Source organism: Phycodurus eques, chromosome 1, assembly GCF_024500275.1.
Source record: "Phycodurus eques isolate BA_2022a chromosome 1, UOR_Pequ_1.1, whole genome shotgun sequence".
NCBI classification, from domain to species: Eukaryota; Metazoa; Chordata; class Actinopteri; order Syngnathiformes; family Syngnathidae; genus Phycodurus; species Phycodurus eques.
The window spans coordinates 28,662,983-28,676,380 of record NC_084525.1 but is presented as its reverse complement, the minus strand read 5'-3'; the positions used below and the strand labels follow the sequence as shown (position 1 = coordinate 28,676,380).

General features: G+C 41.0%; 1 protein-coding gene across 2 annotated transcripts; it reads right to left on the bottom strand.

The window, feature by feature from the left end:
• Positions 1 to 4,654: 4,654 nt before the first annotated feature.
• Positions 4,655 to 12,014, bottom strand: nsmce4a (NSE4 homolog A, SMC5-SMC6 complex component). 2 transcript variants are annotated; one of them, XM_061686202.1, is made up of 12 exons: positions 11,872 to 12,014; positions 11,762 to 11,805; positions 9,285 to 9,484; positions 9,125 to 9,205; positions 8,289 to 8,419; positions 7,168 to 7,313; positions 6,418 to 6,517; positions 5,990 to 6,080; positions 5,824 to 5,918; positions 5,700 to 5,748; positions 5,513 to 5,604; positions 4,655 to 5,135 (listed from the first exon to the last, which is right to left on the bottom strand). In XM_061686202.1, the coding sequence occupies exons 3-12, from the start codon at positions 9,472 to 9,474 to the stop codon at positions 5,073 to 5,075; spliced, it is 1,038 nt and encodes a 345-aa protein (XP_061542186.1). In that variant the 5' UTR covers positions 9,475 to 9,484; positions 11,762 to 11,805; positions 11,872 to 12,014; the 3' UTR covers positions 4,655 to 5,072. The 2 variants fall into 2 exon arrangements, with proteins under 2 accessions (XP_061542186.1, XP_061542178.1); XM_061686194.1 differs by lacking the exon at positions 11,762 to 11,805.
• Between the last annotated feature and the right edge of the window lie 1,384 nt (positions 12,015 to 13,398).

Here is a 13,398-nt window from a genome sequence, read left to right as displayed (position 1 = left end):
GGTAGTTATTATAGTGTGTACAGGATTTGTTTCACTTTTATAGATTTTCAAGCAAAATTGCCACTGCAAAAAAAAAAAAAAAAAGGGAAAAAGGAATAAAATGAGGAATATAATACTTCAGCAAAAATATCTGCCAATTGAACAGAAAATTTGGACTTGGTAAGATTTCTAAAAACAAGTAAACATAGCTAGCCTCAAATCTCACACTATAGAATTATGGTATCTCATTTTAAATTAAACTTTCTCATAACCTGTAATAAAATTTCAACCTTAAGATTTTAAAGGGGGAAAAACCCGAAGATAGCTGGGATAGGCTCTAGCAGCCCGCGACCCTAGTGAGGATAAGCGGTAAAGAAAATGGATGGATGGATGGCAATGCTTAAAGCACGGGAAATGCTCTTGCTCATAAACTGGCTGGTAAGAAATGCAGGGATAAAATATTTACACACACCTGTTCAAATTCCAGGTTTTTGTAAAAAAAGAGAGGCCAAATTCTGTTAAAACGTCTTCCACCATTAAAGCCAGGGTATGCAAGTTTTCAAGATTCAAATCTAGCCTAATTTCAGCTCCCACACCCCACCCCGCCTCCTCGCATGTCTGCACAAAGAAAGCTCACTCGATGAAAAAGGAGAACCAGGAAGACAGCGGATCGTCGTGCTCGGCTGGCTGCCTCAGAGTGGCCTTCCGTCGGCCAGGCATACACGACGGGCCGCTGGAAGAGTGAGAATGGAACCCGCTCGGCTGCCTCACTCAGAGTGCACCACAAGCAGCAACGTTACTGGTTTGATGTTGTACAGTGGGGCAAAAAGTATTTAGTCAGCCACCGATTGTACAAGTTCTCCCACTTAAAAAGAGTTTTCATCATAGATATACCTCACATGAAAGACAAAATGAGAGAAAAAATAAAATCCACGAAAATCACATCGTTTGAGTTTTAAAGAATTTATTAGCAAATGATGGTGGAAAATAAGTATTTGGTCAATAACAAAAGCTCAGCTCAATACTTTGTTCTATACACTTTGTTGGCAATGACAGAGGTCAAATTTTTTCTGTAAGTTTTCACACACTCTTGCTGGTATTTAGGCCCATTCCTCCATGCAGATCTCCTCTAGAGCTGGGTAAGCAACACAGACTTTCAACTCCCTCCAAAGATTTTTGACGGTGTTGAGATCTGGAGACTGGCTAAGCCACTCCAGGACCTTGAAATGCTTCTTACGAAGCCACTCCTTTGTTGCCGTGTTTGGGATCATTGTCATGCTGAAAAACCCAGCCACGTTTCATCTTCAAAGCCCTTGCTGATGGAATGTGGTTTTCACTCAAAATCTCACGATACATGGCCCCATTCATTCTTTCCTTTACACGGATCAGTTGTCCTGGTTCCTTTGCAGAAAAACAGCCCCGAAGCATGCTATTTCCACCCCCATGCTTCACAGTAGGTATGGTGTTCTTTGGATGCAACCCAGCATTGTTTCTCCTCCAAACATGACAAGTTGAATTTTTACCAAAAAGTTCTATTTTGGTTTCATCTGACCATATGACATTCTCCCAGTCCTCTTCTGGATCATCCAAATGCTCTCCAGCAAACTTCAGACAGGCCTGGACATGTAGTGGTTTAAGCAGGGGGGACACATCTGGCACTGCAGAATTTGAGTCCCTGGCGGCGTAGTGCGTTACTGATGGTAGTCTTTGTTACTTTGGTCCCAGCTCTCTGCAGGTCGTTCACTGGGTCCCCCTGTGTGGTTCTGGGATTTTTGCACACCGTCCTTGTGATCGTTTTGCATGGAGTCCCAGATTGAGTTAGATTATCAGTGGTCTTGTATGTCTTCCATTTTGTAATAATTGCTCCCACAGTTCATTTCTTCACACCAAGCTGCATACCTATTGCAGATTCAGTCGTCGCAGCCTGGTGCAGGTCTACAATTTTGTTTCTGGTGTCTTTTGACAGCTCTTTGGCCTTGAACCACTGTTGAGGTTGTGAACAAGTCTCTTTTATACTGATAACAAGTTCAAACAGGTGCCAGTAATCCAGGTAACGAGTGGAGGACAGAGGAGCCTCTTAAAGAAGTTACTTGACTACGCCGATCTGATCGGTATTGGACGATAATTAGCATTTTATGCTGATCGGCTTTCATGTCATAATTCGCCGATGTGATCAATGACGTCATCGATCGACATTTAACTCCCTGTCGCCGTTGCGTATGAATCCAAAAGCTAGTTCATTTTTAGCCTTGTCACGTGTCTTGTCGCGCAGTACTGTAACTATCTGACAGCCAATAAAGTTTTTTTCAATCATGTCATGTCGGTTAAAAAATACATCATCGGTGTGGGACTATTTTGCGGTGTCTCAGACAAACAACACGCAAGTTATTTGCAGTCTGTGCACAACTGAAGTACGTTGTGGGGCACGTCATCTAAATCCTTCCACACAAATTTGATCGGGCACCTGAAGAATGTACACGAGGCGCATGCCACGTTCAAGCAATGCAGCATGGGGGGGGGGGGGAAGCCAAACGGACGCAAACTCTGGACAACACCCGTCCATAAGTTAGACTAAGCATGTCATTAACAGTATTTATTCATTTAATTACAGTTAAGTTAGCACCCATTATTTCTGTAATGTTGATCCCCATCTCCAAACTGTTCCCACTAATTTTGGAAATGTCCAAAATACTAGCCCCTGTGCGCCCGTGAAAGGAATCTTGGCATGCTAAAGCATTCAGAGACGCTTTAGCATGCCAAGAGATTTTGGACAGTCAAACAGTTTGTGGGTTCATGTTCCAGCATGTCTATGCACCAGTGGAGCACAAAGCAAGGTCCATTAAGACATTGACGAGAATTTGGTATGAAAGAAATTGACTGGCGTGCACAGAATCCTGCTGTCAAATCGACAGAACACCTTTGGGTTGATTTTGATTGGACACTGAGCCAGGCCTTCTCATCCAACATCAGTGTGTGACCTCACAAATATGCTCCAGGAAGAATGGGCAAAAATTCACAAACTCATCCCTTAACCTTATTGAAAGCCTTCCCACAAGAGTTGAAGCTGCTATAGCGGCAAAGGTTAGACGAATATCATATTAATCCATAAGGATTTAGAATTGGGTATCACTTAAAATTATATGAGAGTCTTGCAGGTGAGCGAATACTTTTGGCAATGTAGTGTACGTGCGGTTGCTAAACTAACTGCACAGATGTGAAAGTTTTTTTTGTGTTAAATCTCTCCGCCTTTTCTACTTTACGATGCTTGATAACAACAACGCATCATCCTTTGAATGTGAACCTCAGGGCCGGATAATTAACCCAGTGAGGAAGCACTTAAATGATTCTGTGAAAAAGAACCGACCGATTTGGAACTGATTCTAGTGATTCAGTACCCTCAAAAGAACTGAGATGTGTTGGGCTAGCCAATACAGTGTTGGCCAATGTACTGCTGTAGTTCCCAGGGGTTTTCCGCGTGGTCCTAGTGCTTGTTGTTTCTCAGCTTATTACCATATGACATTGTATTTGGGCAGAAAAAAACTGCAGGGGACCAAAACCGCCCTCTGAAAAAAATGCAGGATACATGTCCCCCCTGTCACCGCTATAAATTACACCTATTCTGGCTGCCAATTAAAGTGGTTCTGATGAAACCCCAAATAAAGTTCAGGTGGCCTAGTAGGCTTTTCCTGACTTTTGTTCCTTGCTTTCTAGCAGAAGCCTGAAGGTTTTGTCCTAACACTGACTGGTTATTGGAACTGTTCATAATAATTCCCTCCACACTGACTAAGTTCCACCGTTTTTTTCCCACTGCAAAACATGATTCTGCAACCAACCATGCAGGTGTTCTTTTGGTGATGAGCAGTGTTGTGTTTCTGCCAAAACACCTTTTGGAGTTGTGGCAAAAAAGGTTTTGGTTTCATCGGACCATAACACATTTCCCCACATGCGTTTGGGAGACTTCAAGTGTGTTTTGTCAAATGTAGCTGAACTTCTGTAGAAACTTTGAATTTGGCGGAGTATCTTACATGCCGTGATTTCTCCAGTTTCTCTGAACCTTTTGTTGATATTATGAACCGTAGATGATGAAATCCCTAAATTCCTTGCAATTGTACATTGAGGAACATTGCCCTTAAACTGTTCGACTATTTTCTCACGCACTTGTTCACAAAGAGGTGAAGCTCGCCCCATCTTTGCTTGTGAATGACTGAGCAATTCAGGGAAGCTCCTTTTATACCCATTCATGGCACCCACCAATTAGCCTGTTCCAAACAGGTGTTTGATGAACATTCTTCAACGTTATTAGTCTTTTTTGCAACGTGTTGCAGCCATAAAACTCTAAGTTAATGATTTATTTGCTAAAAACAGTAAAGTTCATCAGTTTGAACATTAAATGTCTTTGTAGTGTATTCAATTAAATATAGGTTGAATATGATATATTTGATTTGTTTAACACAACGTCCCAACTTCATTGGAATTGGGGTTGTACATGCATACAAAGTAAGACTACAAGAGAGACAATTTGGAAAATACATGGAAAAAGTGGACTGAGTATAGGAAACAAGAAGAGGACATCACTAATGGACAATCAGGACAGATTACAATTTAATTTGTTTTGGAAAAGTGCCCCCACAATGTAATTTTTGGTATTGTTGAAAGAAAATTCCGTACAAGAATGTTATTTTAATAAAACTTTATTTATTGTATTTTTCATAAATACAAAAATAAAATAAGTCATCATTCCAGTGTGGCCTGAAGGTCCAGAATAAGGTGCAGGGTCATCCCTGTGCCCGAGGCAGTCAGACACTAGAGTTGAGGGAATGCGCAAACTGATAAACTAGCCTTTTAAGTCTATTTATATACTGTGCATCTTTTAGTATTATAGCGCATCTATTTATTAGGTTGGTGGATCCAAACAGTCAAGTCTAGCATACACTCTTGATGAATTAAAACTGAGCCGGTGTCATTTTCCTACTTTTATTATTGTACTGAAAAAAAACAAAATGACATCAAAAACACATCTTAATTCCAACAAATTAGGGAAAAAAAAACAACAACAATGTTGAGTCCCTTGTGATACAATGTTTGTTCCATCACTAATTATCCGTGCTTCGAGGCGGAATCATGGGGCCCCTGATGTCTAAGGCATCAATGAACTCCTTGGAAGATGAAAGGGAAAACACATTGTTGTTCAACACTACCTGACTCACCGTGTGTGTCAGGTACACACATACAGACAACTGGGCCAAATTTGAGCAATTGAGAAGAGTTCACGACTTCAATGTAGTTACCAAACCAGCTAAGAGTTAGCCTAGCTTCTTGTATTTTCTGTCAGTCTGTATGCCTCTCACAGGTCAGTATTCGTACTTCGACAGACATTGGAGCGTGTGGTGTGTCGTGTTGGTCATCTCAAGTACGCTACAGGAACATCTTCCTTATCATGTGTGGGGTCTCCAACGTTTTAGAAGTCTGTCTGGGTGTTCCCTGCTTTAGCAGGAGAACTTTTAAGAGGAAATTATCTGAAAAACGTTTTTACCTTCCACATCTTTGGGCTCATTGAAACGATACACGCATTACGGTTGTCCGATCCTCCAGCATCTATCTCCATCGCCTCCTCCTCCACAGGAGCTGAAAGACGCAACAAAAACAGCTCACTACTGTCATGGATGTAGGTTATTCTCTTTCTTTTGTTGTAAACGACAAATCAATGCATCACCCTTTACCTATATAAGGCAACTTGTCTCGATCCAAACCAATTTGTGCCAAACCATCCTGAAAAGACACAGAAAGAGTCACTAGAGGGCAGATGAGCATCCATTTGGATTCTTTGCCTCAAAGAAAACTCACCCTGACAAGGAAAGACGTGTGGAAAATGTTCTCTATTGTCCGTGAAAAGGAGTCGGGGTCAATAACAAACTCGTAATACGGGATCGGCGACAACGCTGTGGTTGAAGCAACGTCGCATTACACGGCAGTATTAGCGCAGCAATATGGCTGTTTGCTGTAAACTCACGGTCCTTTTGATGATAACCCTTCAGCCAGCCGAGGATCCTCTCCACCTCTTTCTCGGTGGCTTCTTGTTCGACCTCTTCCAGCTTTTTCAGCTGAAACGTGCACAATGTGAGACCAACAGAACAATTTAATACGCTCCCACTTGATGCCAGAAGGTAAATAATTATATGCTGTATTTTTGACATTTTTTTGTTTGGTGGTGTGCAATGAGATATTTCTAGTGTAAAATATGTGCCTTGCCAATGTGTGGCATTTATTCATGAATGGTAGAACACGGGGCAGTTGTGTGTGCGTCTGCATGCGCCTCTCAAAATATATTAACGCTTTCTCCAGTGGAGGGAGGGGGGAAAAGAATGGCGGAGAAGCAATATAATAATAATATATTATAGGGTCTTGGCGACTTTTTTTCTAGCTTTGTGTCATAGTTACCTGAGTGGGCATGATCCTTTTTGCTTCCTTGCTGGGGGGTTTCCTTTGTCGTGCCATCTTTTGCTTTGGAGGGGGCGGCTCAGCATGGAAGGAACCCAACCTGGTGAGTCAGAAGTCAGTGACGGGGAGTGCACGTGGTTCACAAACATTTTACACCAAGTACCACCATCAAAATACACTAGCGTAGAAGGACTAAGTGTTTATCAAAAACGAGGCAGAGCTTTTATCACTAAACTACTGTAACATTTGCAGTTAAGATTTACACGGCACTTGAATATAGAAAAATTCAGTTAAAAATCATACGTTTGAAAACCACAGTTCTGAATTAACATTAAATATAAAAACAAGAAAGTCGGCGTCAGCGCAATACAACCGGCTACGGAACTCCACACCTTCGGCATTACTGCCATCTACAAGTATTTACGGCATGCAGTGCTTTTCAATACCGTTGTCGCAACAATTTCTCTTTCATGCATGCAATTTTTTTGTTGTTCAAATACGTTTACAAGGTGTTTCAAAGTTTGCTTTCATAAGCTTATTTGTGGGAGGAGTAAAACTATTAAAATGTTTTTTTTTTTTTTTTTTTTTTTTTTAAGTCAGGGATGTCCCCCAGTGGAAAAAGTTGCCCGATCCTAATTGCGGCTTTTCACTAATTGCAAGTGGGTCTGGACCGCATTGCCTGCAATAAGCAGGGGTTCTCTGTACTGCCATAAATGAATCCGGTGAGACGGTTAACGATGCTCCACGCACATGTAGTGGAAGGTCGGCGCTGTCCTAAAACAGTTCTCAGCTCCCCTGGCCAGTCTTTGCCAGGCATCGCTGGGCAGGTACCCACTGACTTGATCTCTCTGCTCCTCCTTCCCAGTTTCCAGCCGGTTGAGACCCATGAAGGAGAGCTGTCAAAGCGATAAAGACAACCACAGCTTTACGGGGAGTGAATCACTGCATTGATGCCGTTCAAATTCAAATGCAACCAACTGATAAATGTCAATGTCAATGGACGCTGATTTGACTTCATCGACTGCAACAAGAGCCATCCGGAATTGTCAAGCAAAACGCCGTTGTTTGGATCGGTCCTGCGGGTCAAAGCTGGATTGAAAGACTGAATTTGAGCACAGGTAGTGGCAGTGCTTGATTCGGTCAAGGAGTATTTGGTTTTCTGTGTGGCCCTAATATTCCTAGTTATAATTCAATTTTAATGATAGGCAGACAGATAAAAGTTCATTCATCTAGGAGGGAATTCAAACATTGAATCACCTTCTCACATTTAACAGCAGACAATAAATAAACATCACCAAAAATCATAACAGTATTAAAGTGCGATGAGAAGGCACTATTTTGAGCAATGTTCCTTTTTTGCTTGTTCTTTATCATGTTATTCACTTAATATAGGACGTTAATTCACTTGTAATAGACAAATATGGTTAATCTATGCTAAAGCATTTCATGATTCTGTTGTATGATATTGTTGCTTTTATGGTGATTAAAATTATTTTTGGGAAGTTCATATGACTACATGTTGCATTAAAATACTTTCTGTGACGCTGGTCATACTTCAACTGGGTCGTCGTTCCTATTGAGATCAATAAAATAACTCAAAATATAGCCATCATTAAAACCTTTAGTAATTGTCCGGACTATATTTTAAGTGACGGTTTAAAATAGTCACTGTCATACAAGCGTAAGCAGGAGTTGACCAATCTAATATGACACCGTTATAGACAATACAACTCTTGACCTTGATGAGAGAGGATGGGGTAACAGTAGTCGCACCAATGCATCATCTGTCAAAAATGTGCAGCAGTAGATAGTGCGGCCGATGTGACCAGAGATTCTTCTAAATCATTTTCATTTCAAACGGAATGACTTACAAGGTGCTCAGCAAATACAGTGAAGTCAAAAGAACTGTCCTCATCTCGCATCAGGCTGGCTCTCTCGTTGTTCAGGTCTGTGGCCACAGCAACGAACTTAGAATCCAGCACCGCTTCGCTTGTCTGTCGCACTGTCAAACAACAACTTTGCTGTCAGAGGGTTCCGTGCAGCACCAATTTCTACCAGAACCTAGATTTAAAGGGGTCATCAACTTTTTTTATTTGTTTGTACAGCGAAAGGGCCAAGCCCCAACACGAATTGTGAAAATCCACGAGTAGTTGATGACACCCCCCTCCCCCCCAATGGTAATTACAAGTAAAAACCTAAATATACCCCACACAGACGTGCGAGGAAACTGGCATGTATGTTGGGCGCCAGTTTATTATGTTTTTGATTCATGGGTATCACAACTTATGAGTGCCCCTTAAAAGTTTTACGAGCAGTCGCTTTGTCCATTTTTTTGCTCTGTGCTCTCCAAGCAAAACGTTTATGTATGAGCAAGTTTCACATACACCGCCGCTTGGGGCAAGTAAAAAAACAAACAAAAATAAATAAAAAGCCTATACACTTTCTGTCATTTATTGAACAGGACGAACATCAAACAAATACAAAATGAAAACACTCGCAAGACACACGAAAAAGAGGCTGACGTGAACTACGATTCCCAAACAACTGTTTGACTTTTCTTGCCCTGATGGCCATACAGCTGTTTTAAAACCGGCCGAACCCCCCAAAAAAATAAAAATAATTAAAAAAAAAAATATATATATATATATATATATATATAAAGTTCTGCTTGGTCAATATGAAGAGCTACAATAAAAATGACACGTACCATTTACAAACAGTTTGTCTGCCTCTTCCAAAACTTCTGTGAGTTTGTTATTGGAAGGACTCAGCAAATCTTCTCTATTTCCTGAAATAAAAAGGTGCAAGTATAAGACAACAAACAAACAAAGCAAGCTGCCACCTCCTCTAAAGTCACTTCAACTCACGGTGAACTGCATCAATGAGGTCTCTGTACTTGCACCTTATTTCCCTCCTTATGCCCCTTTCGTCGCCGCATTGCGAATCCACCAAGTCGGACCCCTCATTGGTCCGCTGTTGGTCTCCGTTGTTGTGGCGAGTGGTGCCCTCTTGCCGGGGCGCTTGCTCATCGGTGGACCGGCGTCTGAGACGCTCCATCGATCAGTCTCTAAGTGTATGGAATGTATGGTATGAATGGACTTACAGTAATTCGAACATGTACTGTACATCGTTTGCACATGATTAAAATGTGTTAAACCACAAAGAGCATATTTTTTAAATTATTTTTTAGGAAAAGAGGGGAAAATTACAGTAGTTTATTACCTTCTAATCATGTGCAACCAAAAATGTATGACCGGAGTGCTGGTCATCTACATAAGTGGTTTTCATTTATTACTATCTAGTACATAATTCTTTATGAACTACTTTATACACTTGGGGTTGTACAGAGTCTGACTAGTGGACTTTATTGCTCCACAATTATGTTTAGAGCTTGACAAAGTTAAGCTTACCACTTGGGGGGCATGCCCAGACATTAATTTAAAGCAACTTTTCTTTCAAAACTTTGGCACGATCAAATTGGAGAGCTGGGAATTATTCCACCGAAGAGATCCATGAATATTTGCAAACACCACAAATTCCCACACACGCGCACCACGCTGCTGTGGTGCGCCCAGAACAAGGACAGCGTTACCAGTTTGGCCACGTTTTGCAAAAGTTACCTGGCTGCCCTAGCAACAGATTTTTTTCTCTCTCACTGTGAAAACCATCGCGCATCAGCGGACGAGGCTTCACTCAGGCCATGTCAATGTCTTGGTCTTGCACGCAAACCAGGACCGAAAAACAAAAACTGTGACTAATCAGGACTGTGATGACGATGAGGCTGCAGGCTCTTTCCTGTGTATTGCTTTTCTCCCAGATTGTTTTATGAACATTACAGTGTTAAACCTCACCTGATAGGAGATGTAGCCTAACATAACGTGTATTGTAGTGTCAAATTAGTTAATGTAAACTGCTGAGTTGCTTCTTCTTGATGATGCATTTTCTGTTCTGAGTTGTGTAGAAGCCGTCTATTGTCAGTGAAAATGGATTATTACAACGCATTCCTGTGATTTAATTCCTGAAAACATTGGTCACGTCATCAGCAAATAGACTTTCAAAAGTGTCGACTTAGAAAACAACTAAAGGCCGCTATTAGATTTGTGATTGAATGATCGAGGATGCGGAACAGCTTTCCGCCTTGCACCGAGGCGCAGACAATTAGTTTTCAGCTTACAGCAATGCGTTATGCATGGAGTTAATGATCATCACGCAGCGCAGGAAGAAGCACAACATAGAGCCTTCCGTTCATCCATACCAAGGCCATTCACAAAATGCAAATAATACGTAAACAGAGGTAATTTTTCTCCACCAACACACGTTTTTCCCCATTTTGTCCTTATAATACAGTCGGCTCGCTCCACTCTTGTTGTCGTCGCCACGGTAACGAGTGTAGCCGGTCACATTTGCATTAACAACATAAAGCCCAATGATCGTAAAAAAACGGGATGCGGTGGTATCGGAATACAAGATTTTATTGCAGTAGTCTAACAGTGCAATCGTGAAAGAGCAAATTTGTCTTGTAGTTTGATCCGGGCATTACGTGTTGCCTGTCTCAGACATGTTGTCTGTTGCACACTGCCGCCATGTTTTTTTGTTGTTGTTTTTTTTAAATAACTTCATTAGCAGTCAGATATTTACAGTACTACGTCAAAAGAGACGCGACAAGGCTAAAAATAAACAAGCTTTTGGATTAAAATTTACTGTGCACGCGGAGACACGGAGTAAATTCCAGCGATGGAATTGCTCTCGGTTTAAGCCTAAAGATGAGAAGCGGACACCATTGAAAAATCTAAAAACGGCCTATTTAAACAACAAGTTTTCACCTCAACTAGTAAGAAAACATCTGGACATTTATATAGACAAACAACCACTCACACCTACGGGCAATTTAGAGTCTTCAATTAACCAACCATGCATGTTTTTTGGAGAAACAGGAGTACCCAGAGAAAACCCACGCAGGTACGGGTATGATTTCTGGGCAGATAATTCTGGAATAATTTCGACATAAAAAGTGTCATAAAATCCTTAATCCTTTTCCAATTCTTACAAACTAGGGCTAATTATATTCGTGTAACAGTTCTCTATCTAACCCTACTTTGATATAAAGGCATTTATAAAAAAAAAAAAAAAAGAAGAACCTACACCTACTTATTGGCTTTGTATATTAAGATTTTGGCCAAAAATTGGTGCATTTTCAGCGGTTATAAAAAGGCATAACCGTCTTCATATTTGTCACAGGAAAATGATACGTTTACCTCTGGAATTGTCTTACATAGCCATGTCTCTGATATTAATGTTAATGTCTTGTGTAAATCAATTCAACTTCAATATTTTACACACATACCTCTAACATATGACATTACTGTGGGGGTTTCCTCCAAACTGGTGCTAGCAAAAACCCAACATTAGCAAATTAAACAACGTGCTAAACCACTTTTGTCTAGAGTTTCATACTTTACGCTGTAGCTCCGGCTCGGGTTGTTCGAGCTTTGCTCCTTGTGTCCAAGATGAGCACCAGGACGCTTCTTCCTGGATCGCCTACAGCCTTCTTATTCGAGCCTACAGCTACAATGCCCGCCATAAACTGACGTCGCGGCTGACTCGTAGGAATCCCACTCGCCTTGTTGGCAGGACACGCCCTGCTGCAATATGATTGGCTCCTGAACACGCGCTGCTGCAATATGATTGACTGAGAAAGTCTCGCTCGCACGCCAGGGAATGGGCAATCGTCATATTACGTGGTTTCCGTTTTGGGGGTAAATGACGTAACACAACGTTCACCCATAGATATGAACACGAGATACGCCAGCGCTGCTCTCAACCATAGATATCTTATGTAGTATTGAATCACGTGGCATAAGCGGTCTCTGCGGTCGTTTAGGGCTACATGTATGTTATGTTCAGTGGCATGTTTATGCCTCTTTTAGGGGGGCTTCAGTGTATCAGTCACCATTTTCAACGCGTTGACCATAACCAAGAACGACAGCTCTTCACTTTTTGCAGCTGAGCTGAGTAGATTCACAAATGACTCCCCTCCAAAACATTTGGCCAATCACAGTGAAGATTGATTGATATCAACATGTGACCAATCACAGCCAAGTAGCAAGGGATAACCGTCTGTTTTGCATTTGATTTAGTTTTTCGAATTGACAGCACAATATCAAATAATATCAATGCTATATCCGTAAATGCAATTTATGCTGATAAAGACCACCTGCATCATTATTTTGACTGCCTCTTTCGCTTGGTTTAGGCGGACTTTAAGTGTCGTCGGAAAAAAAACGTAATGTAATATTTCGGCTCAAAATGGCAACAAATAGAAGTTTCAGAGCGCCCACAACGCGTGAGCACCAGCACCAAAGCGGTCGTAAAATTGTGGAGTCCAATACCTATGGGAAAAAATAAATACAAATGTGGGCCCCCCGTTGACGATCGTTATTTCAGGGGAAGAAAACCTTTGCACAGGGGATGAGTTTTGCACACCACTATTTTGGGGCGACATATGAAATCTCATTTAGGGCCACCAAAATTCCACATTTATTTAGTATTTGCCCTCTGTCATCCATACGAAAGTATATGTGAGTAAAATATTGACACAACATCACGGTTGGTGTAAAGGATATCATTACAAGATTTGTATTTTAGTCTCTAGTCTTTGTGGTCAATCTTATGTTACTAATTGGAAAATTTTACAGATCGAAATGAGAATCTCCAAATCCCCTCAAAATTTTCAAATATTTCGTGGATTTTCTTTTAATTTGCATACAAATACCTTAAAAGTAACAAGTAATGAGAAAATCATTTTCAAGTAACAATACCTTGGTTACTTATATTTATATTTAATAGACCTTGAATGAAAAGGACTACTGTGCCTTATATATATTTTTTACCTTTTGTTTATTTGCTTTGTTTTGTTGTTGTTTGTCTTTGGAGACATTATGCAACTTACTTACAATATGGAAAACATGCTGAACATTAGGG

What these genes read in the sequence shown, in the direction of transcription:
- nsmce4a (XM_061686202.1), bottom strand. Translation starts at nt 9,474, where the DNA reads ATGGAGCGTCTCAGACGCCGGTCCACCGATGAGCAAGCGCCCCGGCAA. An exon ending in CTGTATTTGCTGAGCACCTT is followed by an intron (nt 7,314 to 8,288) that starts GTAAGTCATTCC and finishes TCGCTTTGACAG; the next exon opens with CTCTCCTTCATGGGTCTCAA. An exon ending in GGGTTATCATCAAAAGGACC is followed by an intron (nt 5,919 to 5,989) that starts GTGAGTTTACAG and finishes CTTCAACCACAG; the next exon opens with CGTTGTCGCCGATCCCGTAT.